Raw genomic sequence first — 27,566 nt, 5'->3', positions numbered from 1 at the left:
CCCCTCTGGATGTCCGCCTGTCAATCACTTCCAGAGGCCGCCAATCAGAAGGTTGGAGGCAGCGATTTTGGCAGGCGGAGATGGAGACGGGGAGAAAAGTGCCCGTAGCCTCGTGGCCCCTGGCGCTCTCCGGGTATGTCCAGCCGCCGAGCAGAGGCGGCAGCGCGCCCAGCCTCGGGAGAGAGCGCCGCTGCTTCCGCGCCCGTCGGAGGGGCCGCTCGGCCACCCGGCCGCCCCTCATGGGGCCACCGCGGGGCAATGCGCCCTCGCAGTGAGCTCTGCGAGGCCCGTCCGGGGCGCGCCGTCGGGGAAGGCTCCCTGGAAGAGGCAGCGAGAGCGTGGTGCCCCTGCGCGGACCCGGAGCAGGGCGCCGGCATGCGGCAGCTGAGCCGCCGCTGCTGCTGAGGAGGGCAGGATGGAGCCCTCGGGCCTGGAGCTGCTGGAGGGGACCGTCCACACGCCGCCGCCGCCGCCGCCGCCGCCGCCCCAAGAGCCCATCCGCTTCGGCATCGACCAGATCCTCGGCTGCTCGCAGCAGCAGCAGCAGCAGCACCACCAAGGCGCTTGCGGAGCTGCCGTCGGGGCCCTCGGGGAGCCCGACCTGGCGCTTTACGGCGGTGGTTACGGAGCAGAATACAACCCGGCCTGTTCGGTGGGTGCTTACGGCCTTCCCAGAGCAGCGGCTGGCGGCAGCGGCGTCATCCGAGTGCCCGCGCACAGGCCGGTGCCCTCCGCAGCGGCCCATCCCCAGCCGGGGGGAGCTAGCCTCCCCTTTCCCTGGATGGAGAGCAACAGGCGCTTGACCAAGGACCGGATCGCAGGTGAGAGCAGCCTCACACGATGGCACCCCCCCCACTCCGCGTCGAGGTCTACCAGAGGGAGCCCGGTGCTCCAGCGCGCGGAGTCTCCCCTCTTCAGCTTTCCTCAGAAGCGTAGGAGCCAACTCCCAAGGGTCGAGGGGTCTTCGGGCCCCCAATAAAATATTTGAGGGGGGCGCCCCCCAAAGTTGGTGGACATTGCCATCGAAATGGTGTGCGTGCACCACGTCATGTGATCAGTTATGCAGGGCGGGGCTTACTTCACCCCCCCCCCCTCATATTTTATTCCAGTTGGCACCGCTGCCCAGAAGTGCCTGGATCTGAGTCAAGACTTCCTGGGGCTCAGCCCCAAAAGGAAGGTGCCGAACCCAGAGGGCTCCCCGCATTTTGGGTCTCTCCTGCCCCAAACCTTTTTAACACCTGAATTCCTCGGAAGGGGCAGGAGAATATGAGCGCGATCTTCAGGTTTCCGCAATAACTTTCGCCAGACGGGAGAGGAAGGCTGCAGAGAGGCTCGTATGGCAAGGCTGTCGGTGGGCCCTTCCCCTAAATCTCCGTCTCGCTCTGCAGTGCCTCTGCCTCCCCTCGCCCCACACTGGGAGACCTCTTCGCCTCGCAGTTGGCGGAGACTTTCATAGAATTATAGATTTAGAAGGGAACTTAAGGATCATCTGCTAGGCCAACCGCCTTCAAAAGAGTTTCGCTTCCAGCTCCACCTCTTGCGACTTCCGACCGTTCTCTGTGAGTGGGGAGCCGGGGGAGCGGGAGGGGGGAAGGTGTGGTCCCGGCTCGCACTGCTGTGAAGATACAGCGGGAGCGAAAGCGGCTGCCCCCTCCCTGCCCTCCTGCCTTGCCAGGAAGAGGGACAGGAGATGAGGGGGGCGGGCGCGGCCAGGACCTGCCCGTTCACCCGCGGGACTCCCTCCCACCTCGACTCCTTCCTCGGGATTCAGGTTGAGGGCGCCCCCACCTTGTGCTGCGCCCTTCTCTCCTGCCGCCGGCATTCTGGGCTGGTGGGGGCGACGGCAGCCCGGATCTCCGGAGTTCACACTGAGACGGGAGGGGTCCCTGCGGCTGCCCCCTGGCGGGATGGGGTCCCTAGAGGTCGTCCAAACGTCTCCGACCTGGGAAATAGGCGAGAGGGATTGGTGAGACTCTTCTCCCAGCTGAGCCGCAGGAACGTCAGGGTCTGAGTGGGGGATGCGATCCCTTCGGTCGGTGATCCCGGGAAGGGCGTCCCCGGAGGGAGACTTCTCCACCGCCGCCCTGATCAAGGCAGGTGGTTGGACTAGATGAACTTTAGGGCTCCCCTTCCAGTTTTATAATTCTATGACCAGGCTCGTCCTCTTTTGCTCTGCCCGCAGCCGCCCTGCCGCCTTTCTCCGTCGCCCGGCGCATAGGCCACCCTTACCAGAACCGCACGCCGCCCAAGCGCAAGAAGCCGCGCACCTCCTTCTCCCGGGCGCAGATCTGCGAGCTGGAGAAGCGCTTCCACAGGCAGAAGTACCTGGCATCCGCCGAGCGAGCCGCTTTGGCCAAAGCGCTCAAGATGACCGACGCCCAAGTCAAGACCTGGTTCCAGAACCGCCGCACCAAGTGGAGGTACGAGGCGGGGAGAGAGGGTCGCTGCCGTCGTGACTGTTGTGATGATGATGATGATGATTTTAATTTATCATTAGCTTTTTACAGTAGCCTCCTCCCCCCAAAAAAGCCCCTAAAACAATTTAAAACCAGAAAAAAATGTAAAATACTCAACAATACAAGATAGTTATCTGGCCATAAATTAATGAGAACTTTAAAGGCTGCAAGCCACGCAGATCCCAGATGAACCCCGTAGTGGGGGAGGGTCCTCAGGAGAACGGGGAGCCCCACCCTGTTTGCAAAATGGTCGTGATGATAATAATACCGGCCCACCTCTGAGGGTTGTTGTACGGATGAGCGAGAAATGTGGGTGAGGCGCTCCGGACACTGTAAGCGCTAAGAGGGTGGGAGGCGGGATGTAGAGAGACCCAGGCAGGTGGGAGGGGGCGTCAGGTGGGAGATTGCCAGAGACACGACCCCTCCCCACCTGCCAGTGCTGTTTGTTCAGAAAGGGAGGCGCTCCCCTCCTCCATTTGCTCCAGGCAGGGCGCCCCCTCCTCGCTCGCCCGTCCTTGCCGCTAACGCCCACCCGCTTCCTCTCCCTCTCCCCCGACCCCCCAGGCGGCAGACGGCCGAGGAGCGCGAGGCGGAGCGCCAGCAGGCCAACCGGCTGATGCTGCACCTCCAGCAGGAGGCCTTCCAGAAGAGCCTGGGGCAGCCGCTGCAGCAGGACCCGCTCTGCCTGCACAACTCCTCACTCTTCGCCCTGCAGAACCTGCAGCCCTGGGCCGAGGAGCACAAGGTCACGTCCGTCTCCGGGGCGGCGGCCCTGGTGTGACCGGAGCGCCGGAGCGCAAGCTCAGGGGCGCGGAAGGGCGCCACGGACTGGCCGAAAAGCCTTTTCCTCACGCGGAGCGCCGCTCGGTGCTGCGACCTCACCCCGGAGAGGCATCACCAGACAGCCGCCCCCTCCTCTGCCCCACTCCCCCCGCCCCGCCGCTAATTTATAGTGACTGGTTCTTTCCACAATAAAGTGTCAAAGTCTCTCTCCGGGATCCAATCCAGCTGTTCCTCGGCGGCGGAAAGGTTGTTGCAAGCGCATTGTGTTCCTCTCCCTGAACCACCTGCCCTGAGCATTGGGCTTCATAGAGTCACAGAACTGTAGAATTGGAAGGGACACCCAAGGGTCATTTAGCTCAACCCCTTGTAATACAGGGATCCTAAATCTCCGGCCATCTAGCCTCTGCTTAAAAACCTCCAAGGCAGGCGCCACCTCTCCTGCGAGTCTGTTCCACTGCCGAACAGCTCTTACTGGCAGAAAGTTCATCCCATTGGTTAGTCGGAGTCTCCTTTATTGCCCTCTGAATCGGTTGGTTCGGATCCTCCCCCTGGAGCAGCAGAAAGCAAGCTGGCCCCCTCTTCTATCCCTTAGGGATTTGGCCCATCACATCACATCACCTCTCCCTCTGCCCTTTTCTAAGCTGCTTCTTCTTTGGAGATACTCTTAGCCGAGTAAGATCGTCTTCCATGAGTATGAACGGTGTGTCCTTAAGTGACTGTGGAGGAGGGCAATTCTGCTCTTTTCTAGGCTAAATACAGTGGTAACTCGGCTTAAGAACGAATTGTTCTGGAGGTCTGTTCTTAACCTGAAACTGTTCTTAACCTGAAGCACCACTTTAGCTCATGGGGCCTCCTGCTGCTGCCGCGCCGCTGGAGCCCGATTTCTGTTCTCATCCTGAAGCAAAGTTTTAACCCGAGGTAATATTTCTGCTAGCGGAGTCTGTAGCCCGAAGCGTCTGTAACCCGAGGTACCACTGTATATCCAACTCCCTCAACCTTTCCTCATCAGGCTTGGTTTCCAGACCCTTCTTCGTCCGCTGCACACCTTCCGGCTTGTCAACATCCTACTGAAACCTGCAGAGAGGGCCCCCTAGCGGAGAACTTGCGCGCGCGCGCACCCAGAGTGGTCGCTGGAGGTCAGGCTGCGATGAATTGAGTAGGGCAAACTGGCCCCAGGACTGGGACTGGACTACTCCACGTAGGCCGCCCTCGCCATGTCGGTGAGGTTTTTGTCCTTGGCCGACTCGTGGCTCTGGCTCAGACCAAGCCGAGCGCGGGATTCTGAGAGGGCGCAGCGGGACCTGTCCATGGTGCTGGAGGCTCCGCCGAGCCCGAGGGAAGCGGACTCGCCTTCCTCCTTGCTGCGGCGGCCTTCAGAGGCAGAACCAGGGGCAGTGAGGGGCCGCAGGAGAAGAAGACCCCAGAGGTAGGGCCCAAGGGGCCATGAATCTCAAGGCCAAACAGGCGCGGGTCCAACCCCCCCCCCCAAAGAGCCGTAGGACGAGAGCTCTTGGGATCCCGGTTCCCCTCGTTTGTGGTGCAAACGGGGCTGGGGGGGGTGTCTCTAGGTCAACTGCGGCATTTCAGCGACCCCCTTGTTAAGCGTCTCTGCCCCTTATTGCCCACTAGCTGAAGAAGCGAAAGACATACACTCCAGCCCGCCCACTCACGGAAAACCCGGAGGGACCGATGGCCACCAGCCATCTGTGTCTTATCTCCACAGCCGGGGCAGCTCTGGCTAGTAGGAAGATCAGCTGCCGCGACCCGCAAGTCCGGCCCTGCTGTCGGGCTTCGCGTCGGCCGATGCGAGAACAGGATGATGGAGCAGATCCAACTCTAGGGCTCTCCCTCTTCTTGCTGTGTTAATAATAATAATAATAATAATAATAATAATAATAATAATAATAATAGAATTTATATACCGCCCTATACCCAGAGGTCTCAGGGCGGTTACACTTTTATCATGATGGCACAGTCCCCGCACCCAGCGCGCCCAGTCCGGCACATCCAGCTCGTGGGCGGGGCTACGTGGCTGCCACTTCTCTCTTCCCAGCCCGGCTTCCTGCAGGCCTCAGCCGCCGGCTTCGCCCCAAGGCGGGCCATTGCATAGTCCAGGTGATGAGGGGGCGGGTCAGTAGAAGTGACCAGGGGCCGAGGGCGGCTGAAGTAGGCAGGCAGGCTCCTTCCGCGGCTCGAGAGCGACACCTAAGGGCCCCTCGCATCCCGCCCTGCCTTGACTGCCGCGGGTCCACCGCCCTCTGCTGGCGGCCCTGGAGGAGGTGGTCTTCTTGGCTCCCCCTGCCCGCAGTCCCCTCTCAGCCGCGTGGATGTCACAGCGGCGCTCGCAGGAGAGGGAACCTCCGCTTTCCTCACGCGCTGGATATTTCCCTGAGGATGGGTGGGTGGCAGAAACACGTGCCCGCCCGCGGTCGGCAGGGGTCCTGTCTGAGATGGGGGATCCTAAAAGATTTCCGGCTCCCTCCCGCTCCCATTTCCAGCGCCTTTGCTCCGAGAACCAGCGAATTCTCCTGCCCCTGCCTGCTGCAGCGCGCCCTGATTGGCTGCCCAGGCTGCCTCTGCCCCTATATAAAGGCGGCCCGTTCTGCCGCAGTTCGCAGTTGGCGCAGAGCTGGGCCGGGAGGGCTAGTGGGTAGCGCGGCAGGGACACCGCGAGGCTCCGATCGCCGCGCTTGGAGGGCAGTTCCGCGTCCTCTGTCCCTCCGGGCGCCACGATGGACTCCGAGGGCTTTGGTTGGCGCAAGCCGTGGGAGGATTACCGAGGTGGCGGTGGGGCGGCGCGCTCCGTCCGAGTCAGTTTCTGCTCGCCTGTGCCGCGGCGCTCGGCTCGCCTCTCGGCCTCCGCGCTCGGCCCCTTGACTGACCCCCTGGAGCGCCTGGACCTGGCGCAGGTGAGCAACCTGAACGCGGAGCTGCTGGGGCTGCGCGCCCAGGAGAAGGAGCAGCTGGTGGACCTCAATGACCGCTTCGCCACCTACATCGAGCGGGTGCGGGACCTGGAGCACCGGAACCGGGCGCTGCTGCTGGAGCTGGAGGCGCTGCGGCGGCAGCAGCGGACCCCGGCGCGGCTGCCGCAGCTCTACCAGCAAGAAGCGCGCGCCCTGCGGGCCCTGCTGGACGCCGAGGCCGGCGACAAGGCGCGCCTGGAGGCAGAGCGCGACCGCCTGCGCCTCACCTGCGGCCAGCTCCGTGAGCGCTGCGCCCAGGAGGCGCGCCGGCGCCTGGACGCCGAGGAGACGCTGAGCCGCGTGCGCGAAGAGGCTGCCCGGGCCGCGCTGGCCACCTGCGACGCCGACGGGGCGGCCGGCTCCCTGCGAGCCGAGCTGGCCTTCCTGCAAAAGCTGCTGGACGAGGAGCGGGCCGAGCTGGTGGCCCAAGCCGAGCTGGCCGCGGCCACCCGGGTGGCGGTGGAGGGCTCCCCGGGGGCTGCGGCGGCTGCTCGGCCCGACATCTCCGCCGCGCTGCGGGACATCCGCTCCCAGTACGAGAGCCTGGCGGCGAAGAACATGCAGGCGGCGGAGGAGTGGTACCGCTCCAAGTTCGCCTCCGTGGCCGAGCTGGCCAGCCGCAACCAGGAGGCCGTGCGCAGCATCCGCCAGGAGACCGTCGAGTACCGGCGACTGCTGCAGACCCGCTCGGCGGAGATCGAGACCTTGCGCGGCGCCATCGACTCCCTCCACAAGCAGCTGGAGAGCCTGGAGGGCCAGCAGGGAGCAGAGGTGGCCCGCTGCCAGGTAAGGCCGGGAGGGTTAGGGGGCCGCCGCTCTCGTCTCCAAGCCCGCGGGTCTTGATGCGCCTCTCCTGCCGCGGCGGGGGCTCCGGCTGGCGCTCTTCCTGCTCTCGGCGCCTGCCCTGGGGTCCTTCCAGGGGAAGAGAAAGCGGTCACTTGACCCCCATCTCCGCCGGAAGGGCTGGGAATCCTGCTCATCTGGCAGGGGGAGTCAAGGGGGGGCTCCATATGTCTGACGCTTGGGATGCTGGGAGATGGAGTTCTAGCAGCATCTAGAGGGCGCCATGTTGGCAACTCTAGAAGGGCCTCCCCTTCTGCTGCCTCCTCCGGATTCAGCCTCGCTACCGCCAAAATCTCCGGCCAGCACAATTCTGTGGGGCATTTTATAGCTGTCGATGCCATGAACGTCTTGGAGGAAAGGTTTGAAGAGTCGGTCCAAGATGGCTCCCAGATCCTCCTTCCAGGAGCCCCTGGGGATGCTCTCGTCTTCCAGGCAGCTTCTCTTCTCTGCCCCCCTCTTCCCTCTGTCCCTCTGTCTCCCTTGCTGCACATCAGATTCAGGAGTGGGGAGGGGGTTCCTTATGCCAGACTCCTGCTCAGGGTGTGTGGCACTTCTTAGGTCCTTGCCCAGTTTCTTTTAGCGTTCTTCTTTCTCCAGGTCTCTGAGTTTGGTGACGGTGCAGGGGTCCTTCTCCTGCCTCCACTCGCCTCTTCTTGAGCGACGGGAGGGCGTGGGAATGGCACTGCCTCTGTGGACTGGCTTGTTCAGGGCGGGAAGGCAGAGGTGCCCTGGCAGGATGGCCCCGCAACCACTTACAGCTCCTCTATTATTAATAGGCAGATTGATTTAATGATGAAGGCCTGCCAGGTTAAACCTCGCATGTGTAGCAGATTAAGTGGCTATTAGGTTAGGAATTGGCTGGCTTTGAATGCCCCCCCCCCCATCCTTTTCCTGCAATGCTGCCTGGGCTTCTGTACCTTCATTTAACCTTTAAATGCCCAGCCAAGGTGAGAAATGAGAGGCTAGTTTGGCTGAGACTGAAATCTCCCACAGGACCTGGAGGAAAGAAGAGGGGCTGAGCGGGCAAAGAGGCAGAAATCAGAAGGGCAGGGCAGGTGGTTGTGTGTGGTGGGGGGAGGTCAGTGGAGAGAAATGAGGTCAAGGGGAGAAATGAGGCTGGGAGGTCTTCCACATTTCCCGGGGACAAGGGAATGAGATGACCCTGGGGGTCCCTTCTAACTCTACGATTCTGTGTTTATGGGAGTGCAAGAGGCCGGTGTCTCCCCTCCCACCCTTCCTTCTTCAGCTACGTTCTTAGGGACTGCAGGGTGGTGGGCTGGTGGTGTTAATGGAGAAATCTGAGGGCTCCCTTGGACAAGAAACAAGGACACCAGCCAGGAATAGCAGAGCAAAACAGGAGCCAGAAGGCTTGGTCTTTATTGAAGACTGTTGTGACAGGACTCCCACCTGCCACCAGGTGGAACAAGATGGAAGCCCCAACAAAAGAGCCCCCAAACTTTTATTAGCTGCTAATCCCCATATTACACCCCCCCAAACTACATCACTCATACATCATGGTTACATCATGAAAGGGGAGGTCTGGTGCCAGTAATCTGAGCATGGTTCCCCTTGCCCTCCACCAAACACCCATCAAGTGAAACAAAAGAGATATTTACATTTCCCTGTTTCCCAGCCAGGTTCACCCCACCCTTTTGTCTTCATCTGGGTTTGTTATTTCTGGCATAGCTACCTGTCTGGCACTCAGGTGTCAGGAGGCCAGGGATTATCACTCGGGCAGAGGGGCTGCTGAGTAGCTGAGCTCACATGTCTATAGGAATTTCTGAAGTTTTCCCAGTGAGCCAGTACATAGATACATCAGTGAATTCTTACATTTGGTATCGTGCAGCAAAGGCCATTTGAATAGATAGGAAGAAACTGTGGTGAAGTGTTTTGTGGGGACAAGTCACAAAAGCAATTGTGCTGATTTTGGTAGTGGGCTGCATGTGCGTGATATCTGCTGGAGGGGCAGCCCCCCCAACCTATACATAAATTCCTGCAACAGTGGTGATCTCTCTGGAGGTGGCATCCTGGCAGTCTTGCAGGAATGGGAAAAGAGAAATTCCTGCTTCCAGCTGTAGTTCAGGGCTGTGTGTGAGAGAGGGGGAGAGGTGGGGTCTTCTGTGCTTTCAGGGGGTGGCTCTCATCAGTTCCAGCCTACAGTCTCCCCTTTTCCCTTGACCCCATCCCCACCCCCAGGAGAGAGTGGCAGAACTGGAGCAGGAGATCTCAGAAGCCAAGGAAGAAATGGCTCACTACATGCGTGAATACCAGGAGCTGCTGAACGTCAAGATGGCCCTGGACATAGAGATCGCTGCCTACAGGTAAGAGCTGCAGCAACCCCACCCCCTCCTGCCCCCATCAGGCACCTCCGTGCTTGAGGCTGCAGGGCTGGGTGCTCCTTGACTCCCTGGGTGTCCCATGCCTTTGCCCACATGTGTATGAGTGGCAGTAAAATATGCTCTCCGTTATGGCAAACAGAGAAAGCGGCATGTATTCTACTCAATATTGATCCAGAGCAGAACTCCAGCGTAGAGTTAGCAGAGTAAAAACTTAAACACATTGCAGGATTCCCAAAAAATAGACTAGAGGCAATGAACATTTCATCCAGCAGACCTTTACTGCTACTAAATGAGCACAATGGTCACAAATCCATATACATTCAGGATTGGCACTGTCCATAAGAAATCCAGCTGCAGCAAACTTAAACTTACAATAACTTATAAGAAGACTAAACTTTAACACTAAGCATACTATATACAGAACACCACCCAGAACAAAAGAGAGACAGAAAGAGAAAGTGAAACCCTGGTTTTCTGGCCTAACTATTATAGTCAGCATGACCTTGACAGAAAAATATAACAGTACCAGTTTAAGCTAGCTGTACTAAGCTTCTCTGAAGCAATAACCCAAACATCATGAACCTTCTGCTTGTTTCTTTCACACAGAGAAGCTTTCAGGATCCTCTTGAATAAATTAGAATAGGAAATATCTCTACACATCAGCTCAATACTTTCTGTACTAAGAAATGCAAACTGACAGGGCAGTCAGATTGTTCCAAGAAGGCTGAATCTGGTTCCCGTCTTCTTCCTTCTGTGTGCCAAAGTTTAAAACAGCCTCAAATAGTGCACTTAAGAAGAGACTGGAGTTCATCTGGCCCTGAACCCCAAAATAAGCTCTGGCCTACTCTGTATAATCTAGAATCCTTTGCATTCAAAGCTTGTGTTCTGTGCATAGCTGTCAATGTTTCCCTTTTTAAAAGGGAAATTCCCTTATTCCGGATAGGATTCCTCGCAAGAAAAGGGAAAAGTTGACAGCTATGGTTCTGTGGCTGAGCTCCTTGTCCGAGGCTGAGGTGTAGTAAACCCCTTCGCCCCCCCCTCTTTTTCAGGAAACTGCTGGAAGGGGAGGAGATGTGGTGGACCTCGTCTTCCTCCTTGCCACCCCTGATGAAGTGACAGACGGTTCTGTCGGGAGCAAAGGAACCTCCTCTGATGACCACCCTCCTTCTCGTCGTCCTCGCCCCTTGAACCTCCCTGCCTCCCCATCAAGTTGCTTGCGCCCTCATTGGCTGGGCTGGTGCCCAGCTGGCCTTGGAACTGGGCAGGCCCCATGGCTCTAGGGAGGGTGGAGAAGCCGGTTCCCCAGGCCAGCGTCACCCCCTGCTCATCCAGCTCTGATCTTTTCATCCGCCGTAAGATGCCACTGTGTGTGTGTGTGTGTGTGTGTGTGTGAGTGAGTGTGTGTGTGTGTGTGTGTGTGTGTGTGTGTGTGTGTGACCCTCCTGGCTCCAGAGGCAGCCCCTTCCCCTGCAGTGAGGCTGCCCCCCCACTTTTAAGCCCCTCACCTTTGGAGAATAATAAGCAGGAAACAAGCAGCCTTGCAACCTGAAATTGGGTGCACTGCGGAGGGGTCTTATGTTTTGTACTACTTAATTAATGTGTTTTCAGCAAGGTCTGGGGTGATTGGGATGCATAGTGGGGGGGCCTGTGTCAGGGTCGGGGCTGCCTCCTTGCATTAGCTGGGCGAAGGAGTCTCTGTAAGGGGAAGGGGCTGCACTGCTGCTCCCACTTTGAGGGCTGCATGGCTCCCCCCCCCCCAGTGCCTGTGGGTGGAGTCAGTGTGGACGCCATGGGGACTGTGAAACAGGGCCAGTAGGGGCTGCCCAGAATTGGGACTGGGGGGGGGGGGCGGCTAGCAGGGCTTCCAGGGAAAGAAAGGCATTTAATTATTCAGAATATTTCATATGTGTGGGTTCAGAGTTGAGGGTGGAGTACGGCTCCCCCCCCCCCCCCGCCGTTAGCCAAGGGCTTAATCCAGCCCAGCTCTTTGGTCCAAAAGGCTCTCAGAACTGGTCACAAATCTGTAAACAAAAACCCAACACAGTCTCTCTCTGCCTTCAGGTTTATAATCTAAAAGACACGACAAAAAGGGAAAAAGGGAAGAGGACAGAAACACAGTTTTCATTTTGCAGAATGTGTAAAATGTGTTGGTGAAAGTGGCTCACCTGCTAAAGGGGTTTTGAGACTGAGCGTGGAAGAGAAACACGGCACAGATTGTTCTTAAGAGGGAACCCCCACCTTTAAAAAGTGTTTTTAATGGTGTGTATTCAACAGAAACATGCCCTTCCTCAGACTGAGGCTTGCTCCTGGGAGCCAAAGGTTTGAGAAAAGGGAGTTTTCAACACTTGCTGTTCTTTCTAAGTTGGAAGCAGCTGCTCCTCCCCCTGAATACATGCATGGGGCAGATATAGGGTGGTATAATAATAATAATAATAATAATAATAATAATAATAATAATATCCTGGGATTTCCCCTCCCCTCCCCTCTCCTGAACTTGGAATAAACAGCCCCACCTCTGCCCAGTTCTCCTTCAAGATCAATGGGGGTGGGATGACCCCATTGCCCCCGCCCTTGCTCAAGCACTGTGCCCTGGGAGACCAGAGCCTCAAATATACACACGCACCCTGGCCCCCTCCGGATACTGGGGGGTGAAACTGCACGCAATGACCCCCCCACAGCCCCCTCCCAGGCAATGCAGCCGGGGCTGAGGGAGAGAGGCTGCCTGCTCCCCAGACCGCCCTGTTTGGGGCTGTGTCCTTAGAAGCACCCCAACAGTGGGGGTGCTCTGGGAAGGCTGCAGCCCCCACCCTTGGGAAGAGAAGCTGCCCTCTGTTCCCACAATGCCCCACACCTGCCAGCAGACCAGTGAGGCTGCAGCCTCCTAACACAGGGAGTGTGAGGGGGCTGCTGTTTGGGGAACCTGCAAGGTCCCTTAGCCCCTTTGTCTGCTGACCCCGGCAGGGTGAGGAGAGCTCCCCTTTCTTTTCTCCTCCACCCCCCAGGCTGACCTTCCACAGGGAAGCCCAGGTCCCTACACAGGCAGCTTGCAAACCTGGATACCACGTTCCCACCCCACCTCACCCCTTTCCTCAATCACGTGCACTGGGGGCAGGATTTGCAGTGGTACTAAAGACCCCTGCCTCTTCCATTCCCATCCCTGAGGCCTTCCCAAAGTAAAGGAAGGATTGGACTCTGATAATAAGAATACACACAGAGGCTGGACCAGCAAGCCTGGCCCTCCGCTGGGAGGTGCATATAATAATAATTCCTGTCCACACTCCAGCCCAGGTCGTTTTATTCACAAAAGAACTTTTATACAGTGTTCGTAAGAACCATTCAGATTTCTGCTGAGCATTTCAAAAAACCCCACGTGGGGACAAAGTTAAAGTTAAAACTACAAAGAGCTAATTTCCTACTTGAGCATGCATTTGCAATTCAGAGTAAATAAAAGAGGAAGCGAAGAGGAATGTTTTTAGGAAGGTCATAGACAGGAGAGGACGGAAGAATGGCAAGGAAAGAGTTTTCACCATCTCCTTGTGAACTCTCTTCCTGGCCCCTAAGATCTGTCTAAAGATTAAACTGCATCAAGGTAACCTACTATCTTTATGTACTGAGGATGCCTGAGGAAGCAACTGGCAACTGGGCTGTGTACGTGACTTGTCAAGCAAGAGTAATAGGACAGGGAAGCAGAGGCGTGGATTGATCAGAAATCATATCAAATGGCTCAAACCCAGCCAACACAATGCTTTCATTGCTGACGCAAATGGCTTGCTCCATATTTTTTATAATTCCTCATAGCAATCCCACATGATCACTACACACCCCCTCCTGTCAAGGAACACCCTCCCACTCCGTAGGGGCTGCTTCTGGCTCAAGACCCTCTTTTCTTGGGATCTCCCTTCTCCAAAGCACTCTTTGCACACTCCCCCCCCCCCACTATTGGCTTTTGTTGCCCCACTTGTGGGCTCCCTCATCTGGTCAGCCGCTGTGAGAACAGGGCGCTGGGCTGCAGGGATGGGCCTCCTTAATAATTATGGGCCTCCTCCATAATTGCTGTGGAGATCCAAGCAAAGGACCTGGATTACGGGAAAGGGGGTGGTTGATTATTGTTGTTGTTAATCAATATCAATATTAATTAAGTTACAGGTAGGTAGCCGTGTTGGTCTGCCGTAGTCGAAACAAAACAAATAAATAAATAAACCTTCCAGTAGCACCTTAGAGACCAACTAAGTTTGTCATTGGTATGAGCTTTCGTGCTACTGGAAGGGATTTTTAAAATTTTGTTATATAATTTTTCTGTTGGTCCAGGAAGGGAGAGAGCAAGGAAAGGGAAAGGCCACCGGCAACACAGCACAGCTCCCCTGCCCCCCCCCCCAGTATGGAGCCAGAAGCAGCGAGGAATGGAGTGGCATATATATATTCCATTTTTCTCTTTTCCCTCCTCCAATTTTAAAGGTGCGGCTTATATTCAGGCCAATACGGTAATATAAAAACACAAAATACATAATAAAAACAAAAACAAGAAACCCACTAATCCTTCAACACATTTTAAAAGGGCATAATTAGGTGGGGGAGGCAGGTGGGGCTCTTTTTGCACAAGGGAGGGGGAGGTGAAGCTAAATACAAAGGGCAACGAATGAAGACCCCCCCCACAATGCGCACACACACACACACACACACACACAGAGAGAGAGAGGCAGAATCAGGCCTGCAGTCCCCTTCGCTTCACCAGCTGCTCCCATTTTATGTCTGTGACAGAATCGGATCAATAAATATTTGTGAAATTATGTGTGCCTGAGGCTCTTGAACCCGAGGTTTGAGGGGGAGGTGAAAGAGTGGAGGGGTCATTGGCTCATCTAACCCAGTGCTGCCTACACTGGCAGGCAACAGCTTTCCAGGGTTTCATACAATCCCTGGAAATCCCCCCCCCCCCGTCATCTAGTCCACTGTAGTTCCCTGGAAACTGTACAAGTCTATGATTCTATTTGATTGGAGGTTTTAAAGCAGAGTTTGGAGGACCATCTGTCAGGGATTCTACAGCTGCGATTCCTGGGTTTCTGGGGGTTGGGCTAGATGTCCCTTGGGATCTCTTCTAACTCTGATTTTTAGGCACTTGGTCTCCCCAGTTCTCTGGAGGAACTTGCCCAGTGTCTGCAATACGGACAAGATCAAATCTTCAGGGTGCCTCCTGAAGAGTCAATTCAGTGTTTGAAGATTGAACAATTCAAAGTGTTGGCCTTGACCTTGAAAGCCCTAAACAGCCTCAGCCCAGTATCCCTGAAGGAGCGTCTCCATCCCCATCGTTCAGCCCGGACACCGGGGTCCAGCTCCGAGGGCCTTCTGGTGGTTCCCTCATTGTGAGAAGCAAAGTTACAGGGAACCAGGCAGAGGGCCTTCTCGGTGGTGGCACCCGCCCTGTGGACGGCCCTCCCATCAGATGTCAAGGAAATAAAAGAACTATCTGACGTTTAGAAGGCATCTGAAGGCAGCTCTGTTTAGGGAAGCTTTTAATGTTTAATAGACTATTGTATTTTAATATTCTGTTGAAAGCTGCCCAGAGTGGCTGGGGAAACCCAGCCAGATGGGCGGGGGTATAAATAATATGTTGTTGTTGTTATTATTATTATTATTATTATTATTTAATTAATTTTCTCCTGCAGTGCTGCAAGCAGCTGCAGCCCCTCGAGTGAGGGGCTCCCGTCCCCACAAACCACAGCAGCCCAGCCCTAGAGAGTGTGTGGCCCTCAAGAGCTTCTCTTGCTGCCAGACCGTGTGGGAGGAGCCTCTGTTGCTCAGGCTTGGCTTCAGGTGGTTTTTCTGCATGAGCAGCAGCAGCAGCAGCAGCAGCAGCAGCAGCAGCAAATAAAGTCCCTACACTCTGAGCAGGTATGGAGTTACCCAAGGCCAGGCTAGCTTTTTTGGAACTGCAAACTCCCAAGTCTTCCATCCCCTCCTTTGCAGTAAAAATACAAAAGAATCCATTAATTGGCTGCTAGCCAGGGACTGCTCTTTCTGCAGACCACCTGAAGTGGTCCCCTTGTAGCCTTATTAGACTTTACCGACTGGTGGGATCTGCGTTGCTCCCGGGAGGGAGGAAAGAAGTCAAATGACACCGAGGTTGATTCAGAGAAAGAGTTTGTTCTGCTCTCTGTATAGCAGAAGGCAGTTGCGTGGTCAGTCCACAGCAAGTCCAAAGAAATGAGAAATTTCATGCAGTATATATATCCTCCAGGCACCCTCTCCCCCCTTCCCCAGGAATCCAGCCACGTCAGCTTATACACGCAGGTTGACATCACATATGTTCCTGCTCTGGTATTCTTAACCATAAAAGAGATTTCCTCTTCCTGTACTCTTGACCATAAAAGGTTGTTCCTGTTCCTATACTCTTATCTTGGGGCAGGAGGTCACCAACTCCTGGCGCCGTTCCCGGGTCTCTTGTCAGACTTGACAAGGTCTGTGCGTCTTTGTGGTCAGGATGTAAGATAAGACCCAGACGCGTCATCCCTGCTCTACTGGAACTGGCAAGGCCACTCATTGCGCGGACTGATAAGGGAGAGAGCTTTGAGCACTTGCTTATACAGCTGGGTTTTGGCTCAAGAGCTCAAGTTAGAGCATTTTAGAAATGCTCCATTGGAGGAGGAAAAATGGGGATTTTGGGTCATTTTCAAACTGTCTGCACAGAAACCCATTCCTTCACCCTCTTCTCTCCCTCTGGCTGGGTTGTGTGGGTTTGCACTGCCCACTCCTGGTATATTTCTGTCATTGCATCTGGTTGCTGAGAACAATCTCTCTCTGTGCCTTGGCATCACGTGAGCTCTGATTTTGGCAACTCGTCCTTCCAGCAGAGGAGAAATCTCACCTTATTCTCACAACAGTCTGGCAAGGTAGGTCTCTGCAGCTTGAATTATAGGACAAAAGGGGAGGGTCTTCATGAAAGTCATGGGCTGACTTCCCCAACCCCATTTTATCTCATGACCCAAGCAGCCTTCCAGAAACAATAGGGAGGCTGACACAAAACATCCGAGGGTACCACTCCCCCCACCCTAATTCAGAGCACTAGATTTTACTGTGCATCATGGCTGGGTTGGAGATTGAACCAGATCCTGCTCTCTTGGTGCAAAATGTTCTGCAACCCCCCCCCCCCCAATTGTAGACTTATAGGTGTAGAAATGTGTCAGTAAACCATATTTCTTAAAGACACTAGCTGCACCACAATTTTCCCAACAGGAACACAACCCTGGGTTAGTGCCTGGAACCCTCCGGGAATCTTGCTACTGCTTGGCAGAGAGTGGGGGGGGGGTGTCCAACTTTTGTAGCAATGCTTAGGCTAGAATAAATCACAGACATTTAGATTTGCAGACAAGTGAAATTTTACAGTTTCTAGATGTTATGGTGAACTAGTCTCCATCTGCTGGCGGTAAAGCAAATATGAAAAGTTTCCACAATGACTTAAAAATAAAAGTGCTTTCTTTCCTTATAAAAGGGATCATGCAGTCTTTGGGTTGGCAACCCTTTAAGAGAGATTCGGTTCACTTGTTCCAGGAAGGAGGGAGAGGAAAAAAGAGGGTGGAGGGTGGGAGCAGGGCCTGCTGAGAGCCTGCTAAGGCACACTCACTCTGACAACAGGAGCTCAGGGCTCAGGTTTTCCTTTTCATGCATGAACTTTATTGAGAATTTTAAAAACAATTGCAAGCATAAAGTGCTGTCTTTCTGAAAAAATGCATGTACAGATGTTAAGTCTTGTACACAGTCATCCACATGGCATCAAAACAGATTTGGAAAGTCTTTTACATTACAGTGGTACCTCAGGTTAAGTACTTAATTCGTTCTGGAGGTCTGTTCTTAACCTGAAACTGTTCTTAACCTGAAGCACCACTTTAGCTAATGGGGCCTCCTGCTGCCACTGCGCCACCAGAGCACGATTTCTGTTCTCATCCTGAAGCAAAGTTCTTAACCAGAGGTAATATTTCTGGGTTAGCGGAGTCTGTAACCTGAAGCGTATGTAACCCAGAAATAGTACCTTGGGTTAAGAACTTTGCTTCAGGATGAGAACAGAAATCGTGCTCTGGCGGCGCGGCAGCAGCAGGAGGCCCCATTAGCTAAAGTGGTGCTTCAGGTTAAGAACAGTTTCAGGTTAAGAACGGACCTCTGGAACGAATTAAGTACTTAACCTGAGGTACCACTGTACTTATAAATGAATGACTGGATTTAAGATTCAGAATTAAAAAGAGTTGGAACAGATTGCAGCCCCAGGAACAGGCTTCTGAAAACGCAGCTCTCAGGCATCAAGATGGAGACAAGGATCCATTCTGCCCCACCAGTAGCCCCCCAACTGAAAGGAGAGGTGCAGAAGCAGAGGAAGATGAATCTCCCTGGAGAGCCAGAGGCTTGCAAGGCGGTTGCTGTGGAGAGGTCTCTGGAAGGGGCCCCCAAGAGGGGCTGCAGCAGCAGCGTCCCCCCCCCCCCAGGCGTCCTCAGCGGAGGGTGACCCAGGGTGACCACAGGCTCCACATGGAGTTGGTGAAAGGATCCTGGCAGCGAATCTGCACCCGATGCACAGCCTCCGCATCTTTGATGGTTTCCTCCAGCTGGTCCTGTAAGGAGGGCAAACCAGGTGTGACTGGGCTGGAAGAGGGGCAGAGCCAGGGCCTGCTGCGGGGAGAGGGGGGCTCTCTGATGTGGGGGTCCCACAGAGCAGAGGGGTCCCAGCTTCTCTCGTTGGCCATGGCTAGAGTCCGTGGTGCTCACAGGCCCACCTACTGAGCCCTGGTATTGCGAACCCATTTGCAAGAGGCTCTTAGCCAGGATAAGTTCAGAGAATGTGGGCTGGGGAATTGTAGCCTTTCAGCTGTTGCTGGACTCCAACTTCCATCATTCTTGACCATTGCTAGATGCTGGGAGATGGAGTCCAGCAGCATATGGAAGCTGCCACATTGACTATTTCTGCCTTAGATCCTCCCTGCCCAAGGCAGTATACCTTCCAAGATCAGGTTCTGGGGACAAAGAACAGAAGAAGGGGAGTCGGCTGAGGCTACTGTGCCTCACTTGTGGGCAACTGGTTGGAAGATGTTGGGATTAGACTATTGAGCTGGAGGAGCCCTTGACTTTGGCCTGGCCCACTTTGGCAGTGAGTGGGGGAGTCCCGATGATGGAAGGGGACAGCCTTCTGAGGTCAGGAGATCTCACCCATTCTCAGCTCCCTTGAGCATGTGGGAAAGTGGCTGGTCATGTTATTATTGTAGGTTTTGAGTGACAGGTGTTGTGGGTGCAAGTCCCCATAATTCTTGGATCCAACAAGAGTTAGGTTTAATCGAGATGCGCATCACTGGAAGAATAAAGGCTGGTGGTGGCCTGTCATTAGCCTATCAGTGAAAGCCATCAACAAGGTAAAATACGTGTCTGGATTTGGGAGGTGGAAATTTCCAGGGTTATAGTGAACAATGAGAGAAGTGAACAGAGAAAAAGTTGGAGGAGGGGGAGCACAAAGGCAGGAAGTCTGTGTTATGCTGCAGAGAGGGTCAGACGTGATGTCTGGGGTCTCTTGGAATCTGAAACTGCAGCAATGGAAAGAACAGGACCATCTCAGAAGCTGAATGAACTCTCTCCATCTAGACACAGCCTGTAAATATGTTTAGATGAACCCTATATCATAAAGACACCACAGACTCTACAGTGCCATCTTTTCCAAAGGAGGCACAGACCCTGGAAATTCATACAGCTATGTAACATTATGAAGAAGCAGAGAACATAGGAAGAGCATCTGCTGGATCAGGCCAGTGGCCCATCTAGTCCAGCATCCTGTTCTCACAGCCAGGTGCCTGTAGGATACCTGCAAGTAGGATTGGAGCACAAGAGCGACTTTCACCTCTTGTGGTTTCCAGCAACTGGGATTCAGAAGCATTTACTGAATGTGGAGAGCAGAGCTTAGCCATCATGACTGGTAGCCCTCCATAGCCCTTTCCTCCATGCCTTTGTCCAATCCTCTTTTAAAGCCATCGAGCTTGGAGGCCATCATTGGCTCTTGTGGGAGGGAGTTCCATAGGCTGACTATGTGCTGCATAGACTATGATTCTGTCCTGAATCTCCCTACGTTCAGGCTCATCGCATGTCCATAACTTCTAGTGTTATGAGAGAAGGGGGAACAAGCTGTGTCCATCTTCTCCAGGCCACCATGCATAATTTTACAAACTGGTATCATGTTGCCTCTCGCTTGCCTTTTCTCTAAACTAAAATGTCCCAAACTTTGCAACCTTCCTTCATGGGGAGGAGCTCCATCTCCTTGACCAATTTGGTCGGAAACCAGCCCACGAGGGACGAAACAGGCATTGAAAACCAGCTTGTTACTTACGCTGCTGACTTCCTTCTGGGTGCCATCGTAATGTTCCAGTTTCAGGTGGTAGCGCAGAGGGAAGTAGGCCGAGGCGCAGTGCCAAGAGGCCGGGGGAGCCCAGCTGAGCTTCAGCTTTGAACCCGACTCCTTGTGGATGGTCAGCTTCTCTGGCGGGTCTGGCTTCACTGTAAGGGGAGGGATGACAAGAGCCGTCAGGCTTCACCCAGGGCCCCTTCCCTCCCTCCCTCTGCCTCTGGAGGGGCCACAATAGGGAAATGGTGAGGAAGAAGAAGAGAAGAAGAGTTTGGATTTGATATCCTGCCTTTCATTCCCTTTAAGGAGTCTCAAAGCGGCCAACATTCTCCTTTCCCTTCTTCCCCCACAACAAACCCTCTGTGAGGTGAGTGGGGCTGAGAGACTTCAGAGAAGTGGGACTGGCCCAAGGTCACCCAGCAGCTGCAGGTGGAGGAGCGGAGACGCGAACCTGGTTCCCCAGATTATGAGACTACCGCTCTTAACCACTACACCACACTGGCCAGCCTTCTGCTACTGCCTTCCACTACTGAGAGGCCCAGGTCATCTAGATCAGAGGTTCCCAAATATTATTCAGGCTGCTGCCCCTTTGGTGCCATAAACTCATCCCCAGCACCACTCAACCTATGAAAAGCATTTCTCAAATTAGCGGTTTGTAAACCCACTGAGGAAGATAACACAATTAAATTCAAAACCGTCAACAACTGCTCGCCCACCCCCTGTTTTTATTATGTATTTTGTGTTTTAATCTTGTATTGTCATGCTGTGATCTTTGGACAATGGGTGGTATATGAATTTAATAACTAAAAATTTAGTTTGATTAATTCAACAGAATTCATTTGATCCAGTGTGATACCAGTTTTTCAAAGTCTGAGAGCCATTTGCCCCCTGGCTGCCCCCTTACCCCTTACCACTTAGAATCCCTCTAAAATCCCACTACCACCCACTTTGGGAACCATCAGCAGGTGTTGATCTTTGGGTTGAGGCATTCCCAGCCAGTGAGGTGCTTGTCAGTTAACTCCCCCCCACCACCAAAAAAGCAGAATTTGATCTGTTAGTGGAAGCAGAGCTCTTTGCAAGAGCACAGCTGCTCCCCTGCAGGATAAGCTGTGCAGAAGGTCAGCAGCAAGAGAATTCCCTGACAGCAGAACTAGAAGGACTGACATCACATGCTTTCCATACTTAAAAGCAACCTTGCCCCTTCCAAGCTGCTGTCCCCCCCCCCATGTTTTAAACTCCCATCAGCACCCCCCAACAAGAGCCACACTGGCTGCAAGGGCTGCTGGGAGTTGTAGTCCAACGTGTGGTGGGGGGAGAGACCAGGCTGAAGCCTCAGGAGGCTCTTGCTCCATAGAGCCATTCCATACAGGCAGTCCCAACTGCCCCAGTTACTTAGCAGCTCCACCCTTAGCAGTGCCGGGGTCAGACTGGATGGCCCTTGGGGATCCCTTCCCACTGTGATCCTGTGATCCTGCCCTACTTCTGCGGGTGTCCTTTTGCTTGGCCTCCAAAGGCAGCTGCTGGGCTTCTCCTCATGCCTCCTCTGGATTCTGGAGCGGGGCGGGGAGGGCTGGTCTGGCGCCCCTACCGATGTCCTGGATGGCGACGTCCCTCCGGAGAGCCTCGTAGCTGCCGTCTTCTCCCAGCCCCTCCAGCTCCAGCTCCAGCTCCGTCTTCTCCCCGAAAGGGCAGGGGGAGCAGTCCTCCAGCAGGAGGCGCACCTCGCCGGGAGAGGCAGACACTTCTCTTGCGGGGCAGCGCGCAGAGCCCGGTCCTCTGCGGAGACAGAAAAACCAGGAAGGAGCCTTGGGAGGGGCTAAGAGGGAGGGGGTCCGAAGAACGGAGGTCCTGGGGCTCAAAGCTGCCAGCTTGCGAGCTCCATCTAACCCCTGGCTGGCTGGTGGCCGTGAGGGGGTGGGGGTCTCTCTGCACCCATCCAGAAGCCCCCCTCGCCCTCCTCCCCATGTCCCCTGACGCTTCAGATGTTCCAGGCCCTTCGAAGAGGTCCTGCCTGAAAGCGAGGCGGGGAGGCGGGGTACTCACTTGCGGCGCAGGCGGGCACGGAAGGCGGCTGGGTGCTGAGTCTTCCACCAGCAGCTGAAGGTGCCCCTGTACGACGGCGCCTCGCAGGTCACCTCAGCTTCTGCCTTTCCAGCTGCAGGGAGCGGGCAGAGTGGTTAACAGGGACCCTGGCGACTGCCTGCCCTTCCCACTGCTGGACGAGGAGCCGAGTGATCTGTCAGGCCATCCCGTCGGGGGGGATCTTTGAGCTGTGATTTCCGCATTACAGGGGGTTGAGCTGGATGACCTTTGGGGTTCCCTTCCAGCGCTACAGTTCTATGGCTCTGTCACAAGACAATCGGGGTTCGTGGCGCAGGTTGGCGAAGAGCCTTTTCCGCGTCTCCACTTGCGCAACAGCGCCCCCTGCAGGAGCGCCCGCGGGAAATAGTCCATCTACCGCCCATTCATTGGGTTTTATGAACGATAAGTTACAATTTAGGAATGAAGCCTTGGCCGAAATATTATAGGAAGTGGAAAGGCCATGTTTAGACTTGCTGATCTCTTCTGACCACTTCTTTAGGCAGGAACGCCTAGATCAGGCATGTCCAAAGTCCGTTTGGGGGGTCTAATCTAGCCCACCGGTCTGTTGACAGTTTATTTCCTGGGGAAAAATCTCCCCAAAAACGTTGACAACTTCAATCAACCCTTTAAAAAGCTCAACAACTTCCATCCTTAAAAAAAGGTCAACTCTGGTTGGCCCTTTGGTCGGCCCTCCCGCCCCTTCACTTCATCAAATCTGGCCCTCTTTGAAAAAAGTTTGGACACCACTGGCCTAGACGGAGTGCTGGTGGTCACCAGTCTGCAAACTGGTTGGACCAGTCAAAGAAGGGCAGCCCCGTCAACATGAAGGTCCTTTGTTTATGAATGGGGCAAGGCTTGCGTCAATGGGCTGGGGGGGGGGGGCAAGAGTATTTATCATATGTAAAGGAAGGGATAGAATGTATCACAGGCCAGGAAGAGCCATTAACAAAGTATCTTCATTGACAAGCTGGAAAGCAAATCGGAAAACAGGATCTTGGTGCCCTGCTCAGGGCTTCTTGGGCAAACCCTTTTCTATTACAGTGGTACCTTGGGTTACATACGCTTCAGGTTACAGACTTCGCTAACCCAGAAATAGTACCTCGGGTTAAGAACTTTGCTTCAGGATGAGAACGGAAATCGTGCTTCGGCGGTGCGGCAGCAGCAGGAGGCCCCATTAGCTAAAGTGGTGCTTCAGGTTAAGAACAGTTTCAGGTTAAGAACAGACCTCCAGAACGAATTAAGTACTTAACCCAAGGTACCACTGTACCTTCATGTTCCGTTTTGAGGTGGTCTTTATGCCCAGGGGGCGGATAATTTATGGGCTTTTAAAGTTGTTGCACACACGTGTTGGGGGCTCCTTACCTCCTTGCAAGGGTGAGGGGGGAGACTTGGTTGCTACAGGTGCAATAATGATTCCTTGCTTCCTCTCAACTGGTTGTAAAGTAAAGGTAAAGGGACCCCTGACCATCAGGTCCAGTTGCGGACAACTCTGGGGTTGCGGCGCTCATCTCGCTTTATTGGCCAAGGGAGCCGGCGTACAGCTTCTGGGTCATGTGGCCAGCAGGACTAAGCCGCTTCTGGCGAACCAGAGCAGTGCACGGAAACGCTGTTTACCTTCCCACCGGAGTGGTACCTATTTATCTACTTGCACTTTGACATGCTTTCAAACTGCTAGGTTGGCAGGAGCAGGGACCGAGCAACGGGAGCTCACCCTGTCGCGGGGATTCAAACTGCTGACATTCTGATCGGCAAGTCCTAGGCTCTGTGGTTTAACCCACAGCACCACCTGTGTAGCCCTGTTTTAAATCTCTGAGCGATTGCTGACCTCCAGGGATTCCAAGTCCCTTGGCTGCAGTTAGGCTGTTCAAGCCAAGCCTATTTCTTGTAACACTCCTATGATCCAAATGCCCAAAGGCAGGTCCCGACTCGCCCACCCCAGCCATAATGTCGGAGCCCAACGAAGGCACGGATTCTGCGAAGGCTCCCGAGGGGTCCCCTGATCCCTTGCTCACCTTTTCGGAGGAAGAGGGGGAAGTCTGGGTCGTACACGGCCAGGAAGGTTCTGCGCAGCACCTGTCCTGCAGCTCCCCGGCAGGTGTAGTTGCGGGCGGAGGCGAGGTCCAGTGGGCCGACGCGAAGAAGGTGCCCCCAGGGCGGCAGCTCCTCCATCTCCACCAGGTCTCCGTCCTCCACTTCCCAGCTCACCCGCTGCCCCGCCGGGGCGTCGCACGTCAGGTTCACCTTCTCGTTGATGTCCCCAACCTGCACTGGGGAGGGGAAGAGAGAGAATTGGGGGGAAGCGGTAGCAGAAGGGCTGCGGTGGGGGAAGCGTCCCTTCATGAGAAGTTTGAGATGCCAAGACTCCAGGCTGGGAGGACCACACTGAGGGTGCCCCCCTCCCTCGGCCAGGGCACGGTGGTCTTCTAATGGTTGGAAGCAGCCCAGAGTGGCTGGGGCAACCCAATCAGATGGGTGACATACAAATAAATTATTATTATTATAGGGCAGCTCCCACCCAATTTATTTATTTGTTTATTTATTTCGCAAAATTTATGCACCGCCTGACTGTAAAAAAAATCAAAAGCAAACTACACACACACACACACACAGCAGTTTACAAAAGGATAAAACAAGAAAATCGATAGAAATTTACAACAATGCTTTAAAATATACAAAAAGTTTAAAATGCTAAAGCAGCTTAAAATTTAGGTCAACAGTCTACCTATTTGGGTAGGCTTGTCTAAACAAGAATGTTTTTAAAAGGCACAGAAATGAGAATAAAGAAAGGCACTTGCTTGATGTCAAGAGGCAGGGAGTTCCAAAGTGTAGGTGCTGCCACACGAAATGATTGCATTCTTAGGAATGGGGGTGTTATGTGGCTTCTGTAGCAGTGCCAGTTCTGCTGATTGAAATGGTCGAGTGGTCACCTGTGGGGTCAGGCGATCTCACAGGTAAACTGGTTCCAAGTTTTCAAGGGCTTTTTAATACCTTGAACAGTAATACCTTGAACTTGGCCCAAACCTGTTTAAAGGTAAGGGGGACCCCTGACCGTTAGGTCCAGTTGCAGACGACTCTGGGGTTGCAGCGCTCATCTTGCTTTACTGGCTGAGGGAGCCGGCATTTGTCCTCAGACAGCTTCCAGATCATGTGGCCAGCATGACTAAGCTGCTTCTGGCGAACCAGAGCAGCACACGGAAACGCCATTTACCTTCCTGCCGGAGCGGTACCTATTTATCTACTTGCACTTTGACATGCTTTCGAACTGCTAGGTTGGCAGGAGCTGGGACCGAGCAACGGGAGCTCACCCTGTCATGGGGACTGAACCACCGACCTTCTGATCTTCTGATTGGCAAGCCCTAGGCTCTGTGGTTTAGACCACAGTGCCACCCGCATCCCTCAACCTATTTAGGGAAGTTTTTAATGTTTGATTCTATTTTTTAATATTCTGTTGGGAGCTGCCCAGAGTGGCTGGGGAAACCCAGTTAGATGGGCAGGGTATAAATTATTATTATTATTATTATTATTATTATTATTATTATTGTTGTTGTTATTATTATTAAACCGGTGCAGACCTCTGAGTACAGAAGTTAGATGCTGACAAGGCCACGCTCTTGCCAGCAATTGTGCTGCAGCATTTGGCGCTAACTGCAGCTTCCAGATCAAATATGAGGGAAGTCCCACTGAGCAATTACAGCCCCCCCCCAAATTCCTGGGATGGGGGCACACACAGGAGCTACACAGCACATCTGGGAGCAGCCTGCTTTTCTCTCCCTCCTTCTGTCCATCTGTCTTCACAGATTCAAACAGAGACACACAGCCCTTTGTGGACCACATTCCATCCCCCTCCCTTCCCCTTCGGGGCCCCTGAGATGGGGCTTGCCTCTGGGGCACTTACAGTTGGCGGGAAAAGCCACGGAGGCTTCTGCGATGAGCACCCTGCCCAGCAGGGCCAGCAGTGTCATGACCATCATCTTCAGGCCGCGTGAGGAGAGACTCCGCTGGAGACGAGGGCAGTGAAGGCTAAGGGGAGAGGATCCTGCCCAGGAAGGAAGACAAAATGACCAAAGGGGAAACCCAAATCTCTCCAGACAGGGACCACCAGCAGCCCACCAGGGTCAGGGCCAGAGACTTCCAGCAGCATCTTGACCCCACTCCCTGCCACCAGATCTCTCTGCCTCCACCCTCTGCCTCTCTCGGGGGCATGGAAAACCCACTGCCCAATGGGAGTGCCTGCCCTTGCTTCCAGCCACCTCTTGGGAGCAAAGGCTCTGCACCCCCACACTCCCCCCATTCAGGAAATGAGTCTCCTAAGAGCATCAAAAGAACTTGCTCAACTAGTCCAGCATCTTGTTCTCACAGTACCAACCTAATGGGAATCCACAAGCAGGACCGGGAACAAGACCAACACCATCCAACGACCTTGACAGATTAGAGAACTGGGCCAAAACAAACAAGATGAATTTCAACAGGGAGAAATGTAAAGTATTGCACTTGGGCAAAAAAAATGAGAGGCACAAATACAAGATGGGTGACACCTGGCTTGAGAGCAGTACATGTGAAAAGGATCTAGGAGTCTTGGTTGACCACAAACTTGACATGAGCCAACAGTGTAACGCGGCAGCTAAAAAAGCCAATGCAATTCTGGGCTGCATCAATAGGAGTATAGCATCTAGATCAAGGGAAGTAATAGTGCCACTGTATTCTGCTCTGGTCAGACCTCACCTGGAGTACTGTGTCCAGTTCTGGGCACCACAGTTCAAGAAGGACACTGACAAACTGGAACATGTCCAGAGGAGGGCAACCAAAATGGTCAAAGGCCTGGAAACGATGCCTTATGAGGAACGGCTAAGGGAGCTGGGCATGTTTAGCCTGGAGAAGAGGAGGTTAAGGGTGATATGATAGCCATGTTCAAATATATAAAAGGATGTCACATAGAGGAGGGAGAAAGGTTGTTTCTGCTGCTCCAGAGAAGCGGACACGGAGCAATGGCTCCAAACTACAAGAAAGAAGATTCCACCTAAACATTAGGAAGAACTTCCTGACAGTAAGAGCTGCTCGACAGTGGAATCTGCTGCCAAGGAGTGTGGTGGAGTCTCCTTCTTTGGAGGTCTTTAAGCAGAGGCTTGACAATCATATGTCAGGAGTGCTCTGATGGTGTTTCCTGCTTGGCAGGGGATTGGACTCGATGGCCCTTGTGGTCTCTTCCAACTCTATTATTCTATGATTCTATATACCAGAAAGATAAGGATGTCTCGTACACCCCAGGTAGTGTGGTTGCTGACCTTGAGCCAGACATCCTGGAGAGTGAAGTCAAATGGGCCTTAGAAAGCACTGCAAATAACAAGGCCAGTGGAAGTGATGATATTCCAGCTGAACTATTTAAAATTTTAAATGATGATGCTGTTAAGATGCTGCACTCAATATGCCAGCAAATCTGGAAAACTCAGCAGTGGCCACAGGATTGGAGAAGATCAGTCTACATCCCAATCCCCAAGAAGGGCAGTGCCAAAGAATGTTCCAACTATCGCACAATTGCACTCATGTCACACGCTAGCAAGGTTATGCTTAAAATTCTACAAGGCAGGCTGAACCAGTATGTGGACTGAGAACTCCCAGAAGTGCAAGCTGGATTTCGAAGGGGCAGAGGAACCAGAGACCAAATTGCAAACATGCGCTGGCTTATGGAGAAAGCTAGAGAGTTCCAGAAAGACATCTACTTCTGCTTCATTGACTA

At 54.1% G+C, this 27,566-nt stretch overlaps 3 protein-coding genes across 3 annotated transcripts; 2 read left to right on the top strand and 1 right to left on the bottom strand.

Annotated features, from left to right (window-relative positions):
• The first annotated feature begins 384 nt into the window (after nt 1-384).
• TLX2 (T cell leukemia homeobox 2) lies at nt 385-3,405 on the top strand. Its single transcript, XM_079990138.1, has 3 exons — nt 385-821; nt 2,183-2,420; nt 3,021-3,405. The coding sequence occupies exons 1-3, from the start codon at nt 416-418 to the stop codon at nt 3,235-3,237; spliced, it is 861 nt and encodes a 286-aa protein (XP_079846264.1). The 5' UTR covers nt 385-415; the 3' UTR covers nt 3,238-3,405.
• Nucleotides 3,406-5,835: 2,430 nt separating this feature from the next.
• LOC307224282 (alpha-internexin-like) lies at nt 5,836-10,789 on the top strand. The gene is made up of 3 exons (XM_079991023.1): nt 5,836-6,991; nt 9,245-9,369; nt 10,437-10,789. Exons 1-3 carry the CDS (start codon nt 5,972-5,974, stop codon nt 10,501-10,503), a joined length of 1,212 nt encoding a protein of 403 aa, XP_079847149.1. The 5' UTR covers nt 5,836-5,971; the 3' UTR covers nt 10,504-10,789.
• Nucleotides 10,790-16,739: 5,950 nt separating this feature from the next.
• LOC307224334 (interleukin-12 subunit beta-like) lies at nt 16,740-26,132 on the bottom strand. Its single transcript, XM_079991157.1, has 6 exons — nt 25,728-26,132; nt 23,845-24,099; nt 21,794-21,905; nt 21,339-21,526; nt 19,736-19,902; nt 16,740-17,981 (listed from the first exon to the last, which is right to left on the bottom strand). Exons 1-6 carry the CDS (start codon nt 25,801-25,803, stop codon nt 17,862-17,864), a joined length of 918 nt encoding a protein of 305 aa, XP_079847283.1. The 5' UTR covers nt 25,804-26,132; the 3' UTR covers nt 16,740-17,861.
• Nucleotides 26,133-27,566: the final 1,434 nt, after the last annotated feature.

Source organism: Podarcis cretensis (assembly GCF_951804945.1).
Source record: "Podarcis cretensis genome assembly, chromosome: 9".
Classification (NCBI taxonomy): domain Eukaryota; kingdom Metazoa; phylum Chordata; class Lepidosauria; order Squamata; family Lacertidae; genus Podarcis; species Podarcis cretensis.
Note: the sequence above shows the minus strand (reverse complement) of the source record. Positions and strands in the feature narration are given on the sequence as shown.